Raw genomic sequence first — 13,243 nt, 5'->3', positions numbered from 1 at the left:
GTTATATTTTTAGTTACATTGGTAATGAGTATTTTTTTTTCATTTCAAAATGTCACACCAACAAATTTAACCAATAAATTAAAAATTGTAGCTTAATTTTGAAATTTAAAATATAAATGAACTAAATTCTTATAAATAAAAACCAGAAGGACTAAATTTTAAAATTTTAAAGAGTATAAAACCCTATTGAAAAATTGCTTACGCATGTTTTCTATTTAAATTACTTTTACACGTAAATCACGCAGAAAATAGAAAAAGGAAAAAGAAAGTACCTCACTGGCTTCCCCTAGGAAGCTATTTCCATGGCTTCTTCTTTTTTCTCTACTTTTTAAATTGATTTTTTTGTCAGATTATGTTAATCATCACCATGGCTACTACAGTGTTGACTACCGACAGATCTAAGGTTTAAAAAAATGGTTGTTGGATTATGGATGTCATAAAGTTTGTCTGCTGGTGCCAATGTTGTTGGAACATCCCATCCATTTCTTCCTTTTTATTATTACCAACACTCTTCTTTTCATCTTCTTCATTCACCACTTTCGTCATCGCTTCCACCGTTTCTCCACCGACAGCGCTGACAGTTTCTTTAAAAGCAACTCAATCGCCGCTGTTTTATCCTCAACTCGCTGTTATCGTCGCTGTTTCTCTTCTTTTGTTTGCTATGGGATTCTTGTTGAAATTCCTTAAACGCCGGAAACACACGGCGGCGACTGGTCGGGCCGATGAAGAGAAGGGAAAAGATGGGGAACAAAGGGGTGTTAGGAAATTTAAATGGGATGAGATTAAGGATTTGACTAAAGGATTTTCGCGGTTGATCGGACAAGGTGGGTTCAGTAATGTGTACTTGGCTAACTGGTCGGGTTCTAATCTCGGAGCAGTTAAGATCCTTGTCGGAAATGATAGATTAAATCAAGTGTTTAAACAGGAACTGGACATTTTAACCAGAATCCGACATGAAAACATCGTTAAATTCCTCGGTTACTGCGATGATCAAGGTGCGTTATGCATTAGTCTTCGCTTTTTTTCTCTCTTTAAAATGAAAAGGTTTATATATGTTTTGGCCCCTGTATTATAGTAAAATTCTCATTTTGGTCGTTTTGCCTTCTACTTTCATTCTATCCATCACTTTAGCTCATTCGGCATTTCTTTTTTTTTTCCTTAAATCGAGTGGTTGTTTAAGTCAATCAAATCTAAACACGTGGAAGGCGAAAGTGAAATTCCCAAATTGAAAATTTTACTATTATAGAAAGGTTAAAGTGAGAATTTCATTATAAGGGATGAACACGTGAGGGTAAAAATAAAATAAAGAAAATAGTTGAAAACTCTTGTTTTAGACCCTATACTATAGTAAAATTCTCATTTTAGCTCTTTTATTGTTTTGCCAATCACTTGCCTCATTTACTTTCATTTGAGCCAATTAAATGCGAAGGTGAGAATTAAATTATAATACAAGGCAAAATGAGAATTCCATTATTGAATAAGGGATAAAGTGAACGTCACTACAAAGGGGCAAACCCCTGAGATTTCTTTTAACAGAAATGGTTGGGGGGGTAATGTGATGGATGAAATGAAAGTAGAGGAAGAAAACCACACGAAAATATAGTCAAGGGGCTAAAGTGAAATTTTCACAAAGTAAAGGGGCTGTTAAGCCAAATGAAATCTTTAGTCTTTTTGACATTTTTTGTTTTTTTTTTGTTTTTTTTGTTTACAGAGGAAGGTGCCATTGTGTTTGAATACATTTCAAATGGAAATTTACAAGACAAACTCCATGGAAATGAAAAGAATTTTCTTCCGTGGAAAACCCGAACCGCCATAGCTTTTCAGCTTACTGCAGCAATTGAATACTTGCACGAAAAATGCAGCCTGCAAATAGTTCACGGCGATATCAAAGCTTCAAACATCTTATTAGACGAGCGTTTCAACTGTAAACTCTGCGATTTCGGGTCGGCGAAGATGGGTTTCTCGTCGGCGGTAATGCCTCCGTCGTCGAGGACGAAGCAAATAATGGTAGGCTCACCGGGTTACACCGACCCTCATTACTTGAGGACCGGTATCGCTTCAAAGAAGAACGATGTTTACAGTTTGGGTGTTATTATTTTGGAGCTTGTGACTGGTCTGGAAGCTTTTTGTCCCGAAAGGGGACAACTATTGACGACAATGGTGGCGCCGAAATTAAGGGATATTGCGAAGTGTGGTAGGGCGGAGGAGACGGTGGCGGAAATGGTTGATCGGCGTTTAGGTGGTGAGTTTGATTTGGAAGAAGCAAAAGCTTTGCTTTTGATCGTTGAACTTTGTCTTCACCGGTCACCTACTGTTAGGCCTTCAGCTTCACAAATCTTGGAAATGATGAAGGATAAAATCGGTGCCGTTGATTCTCTGTTTTCGCCAACTAAAGGTTGCCGGTGTTGATTAATTACAGTGTTTTTGCGAAGGCAAGAAACAGGTCGTTTGAACAAGCAAAAAAAAAAAAACAGGGTATTGCCTGGTTTGTTTTGTCTTTAGATTAGATGATGATTTTTGTGGAGATTTTACTACTTTGTAAATGGTAAACATTAAAATTTTAGAACAAATGGTTTTTACTGAAAATTCGACAATGAATTGGATTTTTCTATGTTTTGCTGTACGTAACTAATATTCGATTTTTTCTCGAACCTTGATTATTGGTGTCAGACGAACAACAATCTTGTTTCGACCATTGAAGTATTTTTCAGACAGACATCGTTCTCCAAAAATGGTAAGTTAACAGCTGAAGTTACCCTGTTAACTTACAATGTTTTGGAAATTTGGGCTTAGTTTGCCTCTGCAAGGGTTTTAGAGTATGACTAGGCTCGTTTTTTCTTTTTTAATTTCTTGAAATGAAAACTCTCCGAATTATTCTTAAAGACAATGTTCTATACGTAACAAGCATTATTTTCCATTATTTCAATCCATTTTTCATCAAACAAGATACCAGATGTCGTGACCCCAAGATGACATAGTATCATATAGTTTGAATATACATGTCAAATATAACGTGCCCAGCTCAAGTACATAGGATCGAGGAGAATGTGAATGGAGCCCATTGCGTAGCTGGTTCGGGTGTTGAGTGGGGAACTATGTTCAGGACTTTGATAAGGTACATATATGGAAGATGTGCAATGAATACATCTTTTAGAATGTTACGAGACCCGCTGCTCAAGTAGTTAGGCACTGTTGGGTTGAAGCGAGCAGGTATAAGAAGGCTTTTAGTACAGAGTTGGAGCATGCAGGTTGGTGAGGGAGGCTTTGGGTGGCGGTTGCTGTCAAATGACTGGGTAATGGAGAATACGGGATGCTCAAGGGATGAGGGATGTGGCTATGCGGTATTGGGAGGAGGATTAGTATGGCCCATGTACTTTTTGCTGAGTTGCGAGCTGTTCTCGAGGGTTTAAGCTCAGCTAAGGCAATGGCCAAACCGATGGGAGTTTTTTCAATCCATAAGTATCTTACGAGCACAAATATCTTTTTTACATTTTAATGCTACCTAAGGGCAGCAAAGCTATCATTTTTGTTATAGTTAAACTTGGTCATCGTTAATGCTTTGCCTAGAGAGAAAAAAAAAACAGATGCAAATACCAAAACTACTGCATTCGAGTTCACAAAAACTAGAATGTTTATCCGATGTTTCACTAAATCAAAGCTAGAGCAAACATGTTAATCCAAAGGAAAAAAAAAACAATCATTTCATTGGAAAAGATACAAACTACCTCCCTCCTCCGATTTTCAGATATACCAGAAATAGCCCCTTTGTGGTGAACTGGCTCGATAATAAAAATTCAACCACGGTGCCCTTGCTTCTCTTTTAATACTGGATCCCTGAATTGAAACCCGAATGTGAGATAGGATTCAATGGTCTCGAGGGCAATAATTATAATTATCCTACATGGAAGATTCGAGTTTAACCTCTGAATATGATCAAGAATAAGGAGCCTTGGTCCAGGAGGTATTTTCACATCTCTAAGAGCACTGAAACAAATCATATGCAATTTAAAGACCATCAGAATATTTTATATTAATTAAAAAAGTTAAACTAAAGGTGAAAATAATCCAACTGCTTGCCTATCAGTGAGCAAAGGCAATGTGCTATCTGTTAACAAGCCTTTTTTGAAATTCTTCTCGTAGTTCTGCAGGCCGAGACTGTTTAACATGGATCTTGTTCTGTAATAATTCACATCCTCAACAGGTGGTTGAGAAAACTTTTGCCCCAACTGTATAATCACAAAAAAGATGCTGTTAAACAATGTTATTTGGATTTGGGTGAGTGTCAGATACAGGTATGCGCTGGACACGAGCATGTTCAACTTTTTCCACATATTGGGAGAGTCCTTGACGAGTCATATCTGCCATGCTCATGCCCAGATAAGCATCCGTAGCTATTAGATATGAAACTACAAACCGGCAGAGCAATATTTCAAAGTTAATGGAGGTAGACACTCTTGACAACAAATGATTCCGAAATTTTAGCAAGCCATGTTCTCGGTTTTTTGGTTTATGTATGTTCTTTCATGTTCACAGCTAGCAGAGCATATAATAACGTGGGTTGACAATAAAATAATGAGATACATGAGGCTAATGAGATAAAGCATCACCTGGAAAAGCCCGCCTTGCACAAGTGCGAAAAATAGACCAGAAGTGACCGCATTTGCAGCCTGATTCGGTCCACCCATGCCACTGACTAAAGAAAACATGGCCCCAGAACCAAAAGCTGCCGCCATGCTGCAAGATACAATAGTTAAGTTAAAAAGAAGTGTAAACATTAAGTACTATAGTCTAGCCATACAAAACAAACCGGTGAAGTCTACATTTATTTATTCAAACAACAAGCTTTGATCATCAATGCAATCTTCAGAATACCGCACACAAATATTGAACAATAATGAGACCACAATCTTAATTCTTAACATAGCTTAACATGAGCTATTTTCCCAGATAAGCCAGAAGGGAAATCGAGATTGGTTCCGAGAAGGCAAAAACCTTTAGAGTTTCCAGGTAAATTCAAGAAAACATTGCTTCGAAATTATGACCCGATGACAGACTAGAGGTATACATATTAACATCATCCCTTCTCAAATTCTCTGTTGATGAATCTAACCGTGCTACTTTTAGACCAAAGCAAGAGAGAAAACTCTTTCCAACTGACCAAATTCAGAAACAAGCAAGCAAAGATACCCTACCATGAACAACTTGTTAGATTGTAAAATTAGGAAAGCTAAGATTGTTTTGACCTCAAAGACTGACATCAAGTATTTCTCTGCTTCTCAACAGGGATCACATTGATTTGCGATTTGGACTAGTAGTGATTTCCTCTAGCTATAAACCAACAGAAAGTAAATGAGAAAAGATAAATAAACCGTGATTATAAAAGGACCTACCTAGATTGCACATCCTCTTTCCCTCTCAGTCTTTTCATAACACAAGATATGCCGGCATTAACACCGGTCATCGCTGCAAAGTTGCGAGCTTGTACCAAAGGACCCCCTGATAGAGCCTGTAATCAAAGCAAACATCTATCACATATATACACATATAACTAAAATTCATTTATCTACTAATAATCCAGTGCTGTTTAGAAAAACCCTTCAATGGTTTCAAGAAGAAACTAATGCTTTTGTTCTAAACAACAAGAAATTCAATTAGCTTGCACCATTTAAGAACCTAATTAAACCCAAAATAAGACTATCAGCATAAACCCAACACGAAGCATAGACCGTGACTTTGGGTTTTCAACCAAATTTGAAAAAGGACACGACCTGGGCTTGTTTGAAAGAAGCCATAGCTTGAGGATTTAGGGAAGCTTGAGGAGGAGTTTGAAAAGAGGACGAAATATCATTGGTGAGGGTACCCATTAAAGCACCGATAGCAGCGCCCTGAGCTGCGCCGGTGGTGGTTACAACAGTCGCCTCCACTGGCAAGGGTTGCTTGGATAACCAAGCCCTGAAACCATTCTCCACTTCCTTGAACTTAGCTTGCAATTGCTGCAGAGGGTTTTGTTGCTGGGGCATCGAACTAGGCACCATCGTGCCTTGCTTTTCTTCTATACGCACCATTTTCGCTAAGCTTTTTTCAGTGTATGATTTGATTTGATTTGATTTGATTTGAGAGTGTATAACTGAAGAAGAAGGTCTGGGAATTGGCGCTGGTAGTGGTGCCTCTCCGATGTTGCCGCCGAAAATGGATATGGGATTATATTAGGTGGGTATGCTATAACATCTTTTCAGCCCATAGTATGTACTAAACCAGTACGGCTCTGTTTGATAAAAATATAAATTTGAAAAAATAAGTTTTAAGTAAAAAAATACGAATAATTTTCTAAACGGGCCGAATTTCGAGTAAAGTTTTTATACCTCCCAACCCCAGTTTAAATATGTAAAAAATTTATTTATTAAGTTGTACATATGTTAGTGTTATTTAAGTATATATATATTTAAAATTTATTTTTAATTTATTGAGAAACATCTATTTGAACATTTTTAGTATTTTTGATGTATTATATATATTTTTAAAAATATATATAAAAATTAATACGGGTAGGCTGAGCCTGAGTTTTAACATTTTGATCTGGACTATGCTTGGGCCAAATCTTAGGCACATTTTTTGGGCCGGGCCTAAAATTTTGGTTGGGTTCTGCCCGAACCCAGCCTATGAACACCTCTAATTTAAATGTATTTGGGTCGGATTGGGTCGTTATTTAAAAAAAATAAAATTCAAAAGGTTAAAATATGTCATAAGTGTTCGTACTCTTTGAAATTTTGGAATTTAGTCTTTTTATTTTTATTTATAAAAATTTAGCTTCTCTATTTTCCAGATTATAAAATCCAGATCTAATTGGCTATGTTGTTACCATTTTTTTTTGTTAAATTCAAGTTAATTGCAACATCATTTTTTTAATTATATATTTACCAAGTGATTTTTTTTTAAAATTTCAAAATATCAAATCAACAAGTTTAACAAAAAATTAATAGTGTTAACTGTTAGACCTAAATTTTGAAATCTGAAATATAAATGGACTAAATTCTTAAAAATAAAAGTAGAAAGACTAAATTCTAAAATTATGAAAAATATAAAAACTTATGACATATTTTAACCTTTTTTTAGCTAACTTATTGTAAATTTTATTTTTGGGTTAGTGTACTATTTAGGGCCTTAACTTGATAAGTCTTTCCACATCAGGACTTGGATTTTTTGGTACAAGTTAGCTCTTGAATTTTGGGGTTTAAATTTTTTTTTATTCAAATTGATTTTTTAACTTGACAATTGTTTTCACATTGGGCTCGAATTAGAGTTGTTCAAGGGTCAAGTTGGGTAGGGTCAATTAAAAAATTAAGCCCGTTTTCTAGGCTTGGGCCCCACTCAAAAAATGGGCTTAAAATTTTACAAAAGCTTGGCTCGGATAAAAAATGCTAAAAACTCAAGTCTGACTCGATCCACCCGTATTAAAATTTTTTATATTATTTTTTATATAAAAATAAATTTAAAAAATAATACATCAAATAACATTGAAAACATTAAAACAAACGTTTCGTAACAAATGGAAAAAAATTAAAAAATATATACTTAAATGACACTAAGACAAATGCAACTTAGCTAGCAAATTTAATAATAAAATAAGAGTTATATAATACCCAATTAATAATAATAAAATATTAGCAATATAATAACGAAACGATAGCAAATAAGAGTTAAAAAAGAACGTAGCTGGGAGGATTGGTAACGTCATGGTGTAAAATTTTGGATAGACTATTGGTTTAGGGACTTTGGTCCGTTGATCGATTATTGCACTCAAATGGCGCATTCGTTCCCTGAAGCCATAGTCTTTGGGATGGTAACAACTGAAGGGGATTGGAACTGGTATTGTTTTATTGGTGAACTTCCATTGGAGATTGTACATTACTTTGTTGTATTTAGTCCATCTTTAGAAGCAAAAGGCAATGATATTTGTATGTGGAAAGCCTCAGAATCAGGCAATTATACTGTGTCAAGGGGTTATAAATCCATCTAGCAAGATATGTGGCCTGATGCGAACGATAAATGGAAAGCTATTTGGAGAGTTAAGGTACCACATCAGATAAGGCAATTCCTCTTATTGTATTTACATGGTCGACTGTTAACTAACAAAGAAAGATGTCGTCATCATTTAACGGATGATAGCTTGTGTCGAATATGTGGTAATGTGTTGGAATCAATTGAGCATGTTTCAAAAGAGTGCCCAATGGCGCAAGCTGTCTGGAAGAGACTAGACCTAATGATACTTCAATAGAATTTCTTTATTGATAATTTTGAGTTATGGCTACATAACGAGAATGTCCACAAGTAGAATTATTTAAACTTCACACGGATGGTGGAGTTGATGTGAATTTTAAAAACGCAACGGTAAGTAGCTTGGATGACAATTGGATTTTAGGATATGATCGGAATATAAGAATTAATTTAATTTTAGATGCTGAACTACAAATGATTATTAATGGGATCCAGAAGCACGAGGTTACCATTACTAGTAATAGGGGCCCAAGGATGGATGAGGAAGAACTGATAAATTAAAATTAGACACGTGCCACGAACAGTGAATATGACGGTTGACGCTCTAATCAAAGTGGCTAGAAGGTGCATATCGGGATTTCATCTTTTTTCTCAACCGCTGTTGCAGGTGCAAGCTGTTCTAGACCATGTGGTTGAGCTTGTTACTCAACTTCTAAAAAAAAAAAACGAAGAAGCCACCATTTAAAATAGAATTAATTTCGTAAAATATATATTAATCGTTTATTCATTCAGACACTTTTGTCGGAAAAGGGCAAAACAAAATTCTCCCCGACAGTCTCATCGTTGATTTAATTGGAAAGTCCAAAATTGACCTTCCATGGATACAAACTTCACAACTTCATCCTTATTTTCTTCACTCATTAACCAAAAGAATTCAAATTACTTTCCACGTGGCATTTTATAAAATAAACTGAAGAATTAAGAACCACTGGCAATAATAATCATCAATCAAAATTCCTGTAAACTGTATTGAAACAGCTAAGAACACAACCAAAAGTTTTCATTAACACCAAATATAAATCATACTAAATTAATTACCTTTTAATTTATAGCCATAAAATAAAACCAAACCATTTATCATTGGTCAACGAAGTTTGACGACAAAGATTTGAATCTTCAACCCCTTTATATACTTTTCCTCATTCACATACCATGTAAACGTAAAATCGTTGTTTTCAAGGCCAAGGTATTAAGCCTTGAATTTTTCATGAATTTTTCTCTTCTTTTTTCTCTTTAATTTCGCTTTTTTTTTCCTTTTTTTTTTTAATTTTAAATTTTTTTTTCAAATCTGAGTTGGGAAAGGAAGGGAGGAACATCAACGCGAGCTTTCCATTTTTCATTCAAGAAAAGGAAAGCTCGCTTTTTTTTTTTTAAAGAAAATTCAAATCAAAAGATGGTGACGTTGTTTTCGATCCAATTCCATGAACCTTCATTAACGCTGTTGTTGTTGTTGTTGCTCGTCGTTGTTCCTTTCTCTTCGTCTTTAACCGTCGGGTCGCAACGGAATTTCACGACGACGGCCATCCTATTACCTTCCGAGTCGGCCGACGCATGTGGCAGTTCGCCCCGTCCTTATTCATGTCCCGTCAATTGCTTTAGAACCGATCCCGTTTGCGGTGACGACGGAGTTACCTATTGGTGTGGATGCGCCGATGCTCATTGCTCCGGTGCCAAGGTTGCCAAGATAGGATTCTGCAATGTCGGTAATAATGGCGGAACTGGATCTTTCCCTGGTCAGGCTTTACTTTTGTTGCATATAGTTTGGCTCATTGTTCTAGGCTTCTCTGTTTTCTTTGGCCTAATCTGATTCTCTCCTCCCTTTTTTTTTTTTTCATTTTCTTTATAAGAACGAAGATTTTAATTGAACTTTTTTTAGTCACCATTGATCTCAGTGAAAACGTATACTTCCATTTCCTGCCTTTCACGTCTCTAGCTATTTCAATTTTCTTTTTATCAATTATTTCGAATTTAACATTTTTAAAACCTATAAACAATCAATTTATTCATATCGTATATAATATAACAACTATTATACAGATTTAATCAAATTTTTAAGTTTAACTTGAAATCGATGATGGGAATCAAACCTCATTGAAGATTTCGAGCGACTCGATACTTTTCCCTCCAACAAAGTTTTTGCTTTAAAATTAAAATTTGATTGCATTTGAACGAATTTTAAGGCTAATATTTCATTTGATTACATTTAAAAGTTGTAAAATGATAAATAAGGATGACACAAATAAGAGCATTTGACAAAGGAAGTAATTTTTGAACTAACATGATTAGATATGTCATTGTATATATCTCATTTTCAATCAGAAAAATGTTACTTATCTTTTGATTTTAGAAGTTTTAGCTCAATAAACTGTTACAGACTTTTATTCACGAAATACTATAATTAGAGAATTTGACTATCCAATCCTCTACTTGTGCTCAAATCAGCTAAAAGACCCAAAACTCTGTATCAAATTCTTATTAGATTCGGTGTTTAGAACCATAAGCAAAAGAAATGGAATCGAATTGCTTTTATCAAATAATCATCTTTGTATTAAGTAGATACAATGACACAGAAATACAGTTCTTTTTCTTCTAGGAGCCTGTTTTATAGCTCGGTGGAGAGACGTTTAGACGAGAACCGTTGGCAGAAACATCACTAAAACTGGGCTTTTGTACATGGTGAGAACTTGAGCAACCATGTTGTAGAACGAGGAAGCAACATCGTTGTTACCCTATCAATGGGCATAAAGGACAAGTTCAATAAGCATCGATATGTCCCCAGGTATATCCCTTTCACGTCCTTGACGATGTTACTGAAAGCTTGAATGTACTGCTCTACGATCCTTGAACTTGTTGCCTGTAAAATAAGCCATAATTTTGAGATCTCATTTTTCTACTCGGCAATGAGCACGACATTGGTACCTCTCGTCTCGTCTACAAATGATTTTGGCCTTAAAACAGTTTATGATTCATTTAAATGACAAATGCTATATATTACAGCATATAACAATACATAGAACAGATCAATATGTCCTACAATTGAACCGAGCTTTAAACGGTAAGTCATCAGTATGTTCCCTCTATCTGCAAAATCCAGAGAACTAATGAGGCATTAAATCTTTATACAAGCGCAAACACCGGGAATGGAGATCTCCTCAGCAATACCTATTTGACATTTACATGTATCTAAACGAGGCCAACATGTTTACGGAACTCCTATATGCAACCAGATAAAAGTAATCACCTATCTCAAAGCCAATTATGATTAATATAAAGCCCAATCATTTGTTTAACATAAGGACCAGTTACAAGTTGATATCACTTACCTTGTGCTCAGTTAACCTGATTCATTCTCGTAGCCTCAGATGCTAAGATCACAGCGTTTTTCATACCATCAGAAATGTTTATGTTGGTCTGTCTTTCTCATGTTGTCTAAATCAACCGTAAAAGAAGTTGATATGGTGCCACTAGACACTACTGCATTACCTTTGGATTCAAGAACCTGAGCTCTCTCCACGAGACGAAGATATATCCCCTGGGATGGCAGGGAAGTTGAGTATATGAACTATGCATGGTGAACACGGAAAATGACCTGAGCTGAAAATATTGGCTAAACCCTACTCGCTTATCTAATAACAGAGACAATGAACGCTGAGTCTTTTGCAGCCACATTGATGGCCTCTTGCAACAGTCGTGCGCTGCAATTAGAGTATGATATGAGATTGATGCAGTATCGTTCCAAACACTTTGGCACTTTCCCAATTACTTGTTGGTGGAAAATTGTCGCGTACATTTAACAAACATTAGGCATAAATTTGTCGACATGTCATACAGGACAAAACAAGCCTTGACGCTGAGATTAATCATGGAACCTTTAGTCAACACATCAAATAAGCTACTATATGTTATACAGTTTTCAACTTGACACCAAAGGCAGGCATCATTGAAGACATACCTTAGCCTTCCTTAGATGAAAGTTAATCAAATGGTGAATGAAGAAACAATCATAATACATTCCACACAAAGTGAAAACAACATCCTTATAACCAAGAGAAAGTCACAAAGACTCACATTTACAGCTTATCTAAAGAGACAAAGGATTCACAGAGAGCCTTGACCTATGTCGTCTTCTGATTTACAGTTTAAGACTAATCCTATTCGGACCGAGATGGTATTCAGGTAAATTTCTCCCTCTCGATTGAGGACCACTAGAAGATTCCAACTCAGTCTAAATGCCCGGAGAAGAATTGCCAACAACCTATTGATACTTGACCCAATATTGATAGAGTCAGACTTGCAATATAAACTCAATTCATTTCTACGGTGGGTTGATTCATGAAAGTTAAATATGTTAAATTTCAATAATAACAATAATAATAAAGCATGGGAGGAACAAAGAAGGAAAACGAACCACAATTTTTTCATTGAGAGTATCCCTCTCTTCGATCCACTAGAATTGATGAACGGTAAAGCCCTTTTAAAACCCATTGAATTGGGGGAAAACCCAGAATCTTTTCTGCATGTTCTGGCAGTACAATGAAATGATTATTCAGATTTGATTAAAAAAATAAATTTATTATTATTCTTTTAATATGGGTAAGTGAAATTCAGGGGTGGGCAGAGTTGAGGTTCCAATCTCCAGTTGTTTAGGCCTGTTCAAATGATCTAAAAATAATAATTATTTAAATTTAATTATAAATTTATATAAATATTGAATATAGAATTATTTTTATTAATTAAGCCAATAGATATTGAAATTATAAATGCAAGTTCAACCCAAAGTCTCACAACCTCATCATCACCTCTACTCTTATATTAAAATTTAACATAAATATTAAACTTATTTTTATTACATAAATAAATTTAATGAATGATTGGTCATATCACTCATACTATAAATTTTTAATCCATCATATTCAAATCAAATAAATTATTAAAATTTTATAAAAAATTTTAAAAAATATTTTCGATTCAATCGATTTTTACTTTGTTTCAAACAGATTTTCAATCTCATTGGTCCGGTCGATTGGTTTAAATCAATTATGAAAACACCACTAAAACATACTCTCTAATTTGATCGATAAATTTACTATGTTCAATATTTTGAAATTAGATCAATAATCAAATTGATCAAATCATTAATTTTTAATTTAATTGATTCAAAATAAATAAAATTATAAAAAATATAAAA

At 35.0% G+C, this 13,243-nt stretch overlaps 3 protein-coding genes across 3 annotated transcripts; 2 read left to right on the top strand and 1 right to left on the bottom strand.

Annotated features, from left to right (window-relative positions):
* Nucleotides 1–279: 279 nt before the first annotated feature.
* Nucleotides 280–2,651, top strand: LOC107944286 (probable receptor-like protein kinase At1g33260). Its single transcript, XM_016878109.2, has 2 exons — nucleotides 280–995; nucleotides 1,712–2,651. Exons 1-2 carry the CDS (start codon nucleotides 428–430, stop codon nucleotides 2,407–2,409), a joined length of 1,266 nt encoding a protein of 421 aa, XP_016733598.2. The 5' UTR covers nucleotides 280–427; the 3' UTR covers nucleotides 2,410–2,651.
* A 940-nt stretch (nucleotides 2,652–3,591) lies between these two features.
* Nucleotides 3,592–6,274, bottom strand: LOC107924615 (chloroplastic import inner membrane translocase subunit HP30-2). Its single transcript, XM_016855144.2, has 6 exons — nucleotides 5,769–6,274; nucleotides 5,391–5,506; nucleotides 4,608–4,734; nucleotides 4,078–4,226; nucleotides 3,922–3,984; nucleotides 3,592–3,834 (listed from the first exon to the last, which is right to left on the bottom strand). Exons 1-6 carry the CDS (start codon nucleotides 6,063–6,065, stop codon nucleotides 3,795–3,797), a joined length of 792 nt encoding a protein of 263 aa, XP_016710633.2. The 5' UTR covers nucleotides 6,066–6,274; the 3' UTR covers nucleotides 3,592–3,794.
* A 2,828-nt stretch (nucleotides 6,275–9,102) lies between these two features.
* LOC121209587 (uncharacterized) lies at nucleotides 9,103–10,948 on the top strand. Its single transcript, XM_041080490.1, has one exon. The coding sequence runs from the start codon at nucleotides 9,449–9,451 to the stop codon at nucleotides 9,860–9,862; it is 414 nt and encodes a 137-aa protein (XP_040936424.1). The 5' UTR covers nucleotides 9,103–9,448; the 3' UTR covers nucleotides 9,863–10,948.
* Nucleotides 10,949–13,243: the final 2,295 nt, after the last annotated feature.

Source organism: Gossypium hirsutum, chromosome A11 (assembly GCF_007990345.1).
Source record: "Gossypium hirsutum isolate 1008001.06 chromosome A11, Gossypium_hirsutum_v2.1, whole genome shotgun sequence".
NCBI lineage: Eukaryota > Viridiplantae > Streptophyta > Magnoliopsida > Malvales > Malvaceae > Gossypium > Gossypium hirsutum.
The sequence above is the reverse complement of the archived record's forward strand: the minus strand, read 5'-3'. Positions and strand labels throughout refer to the sequence as shown.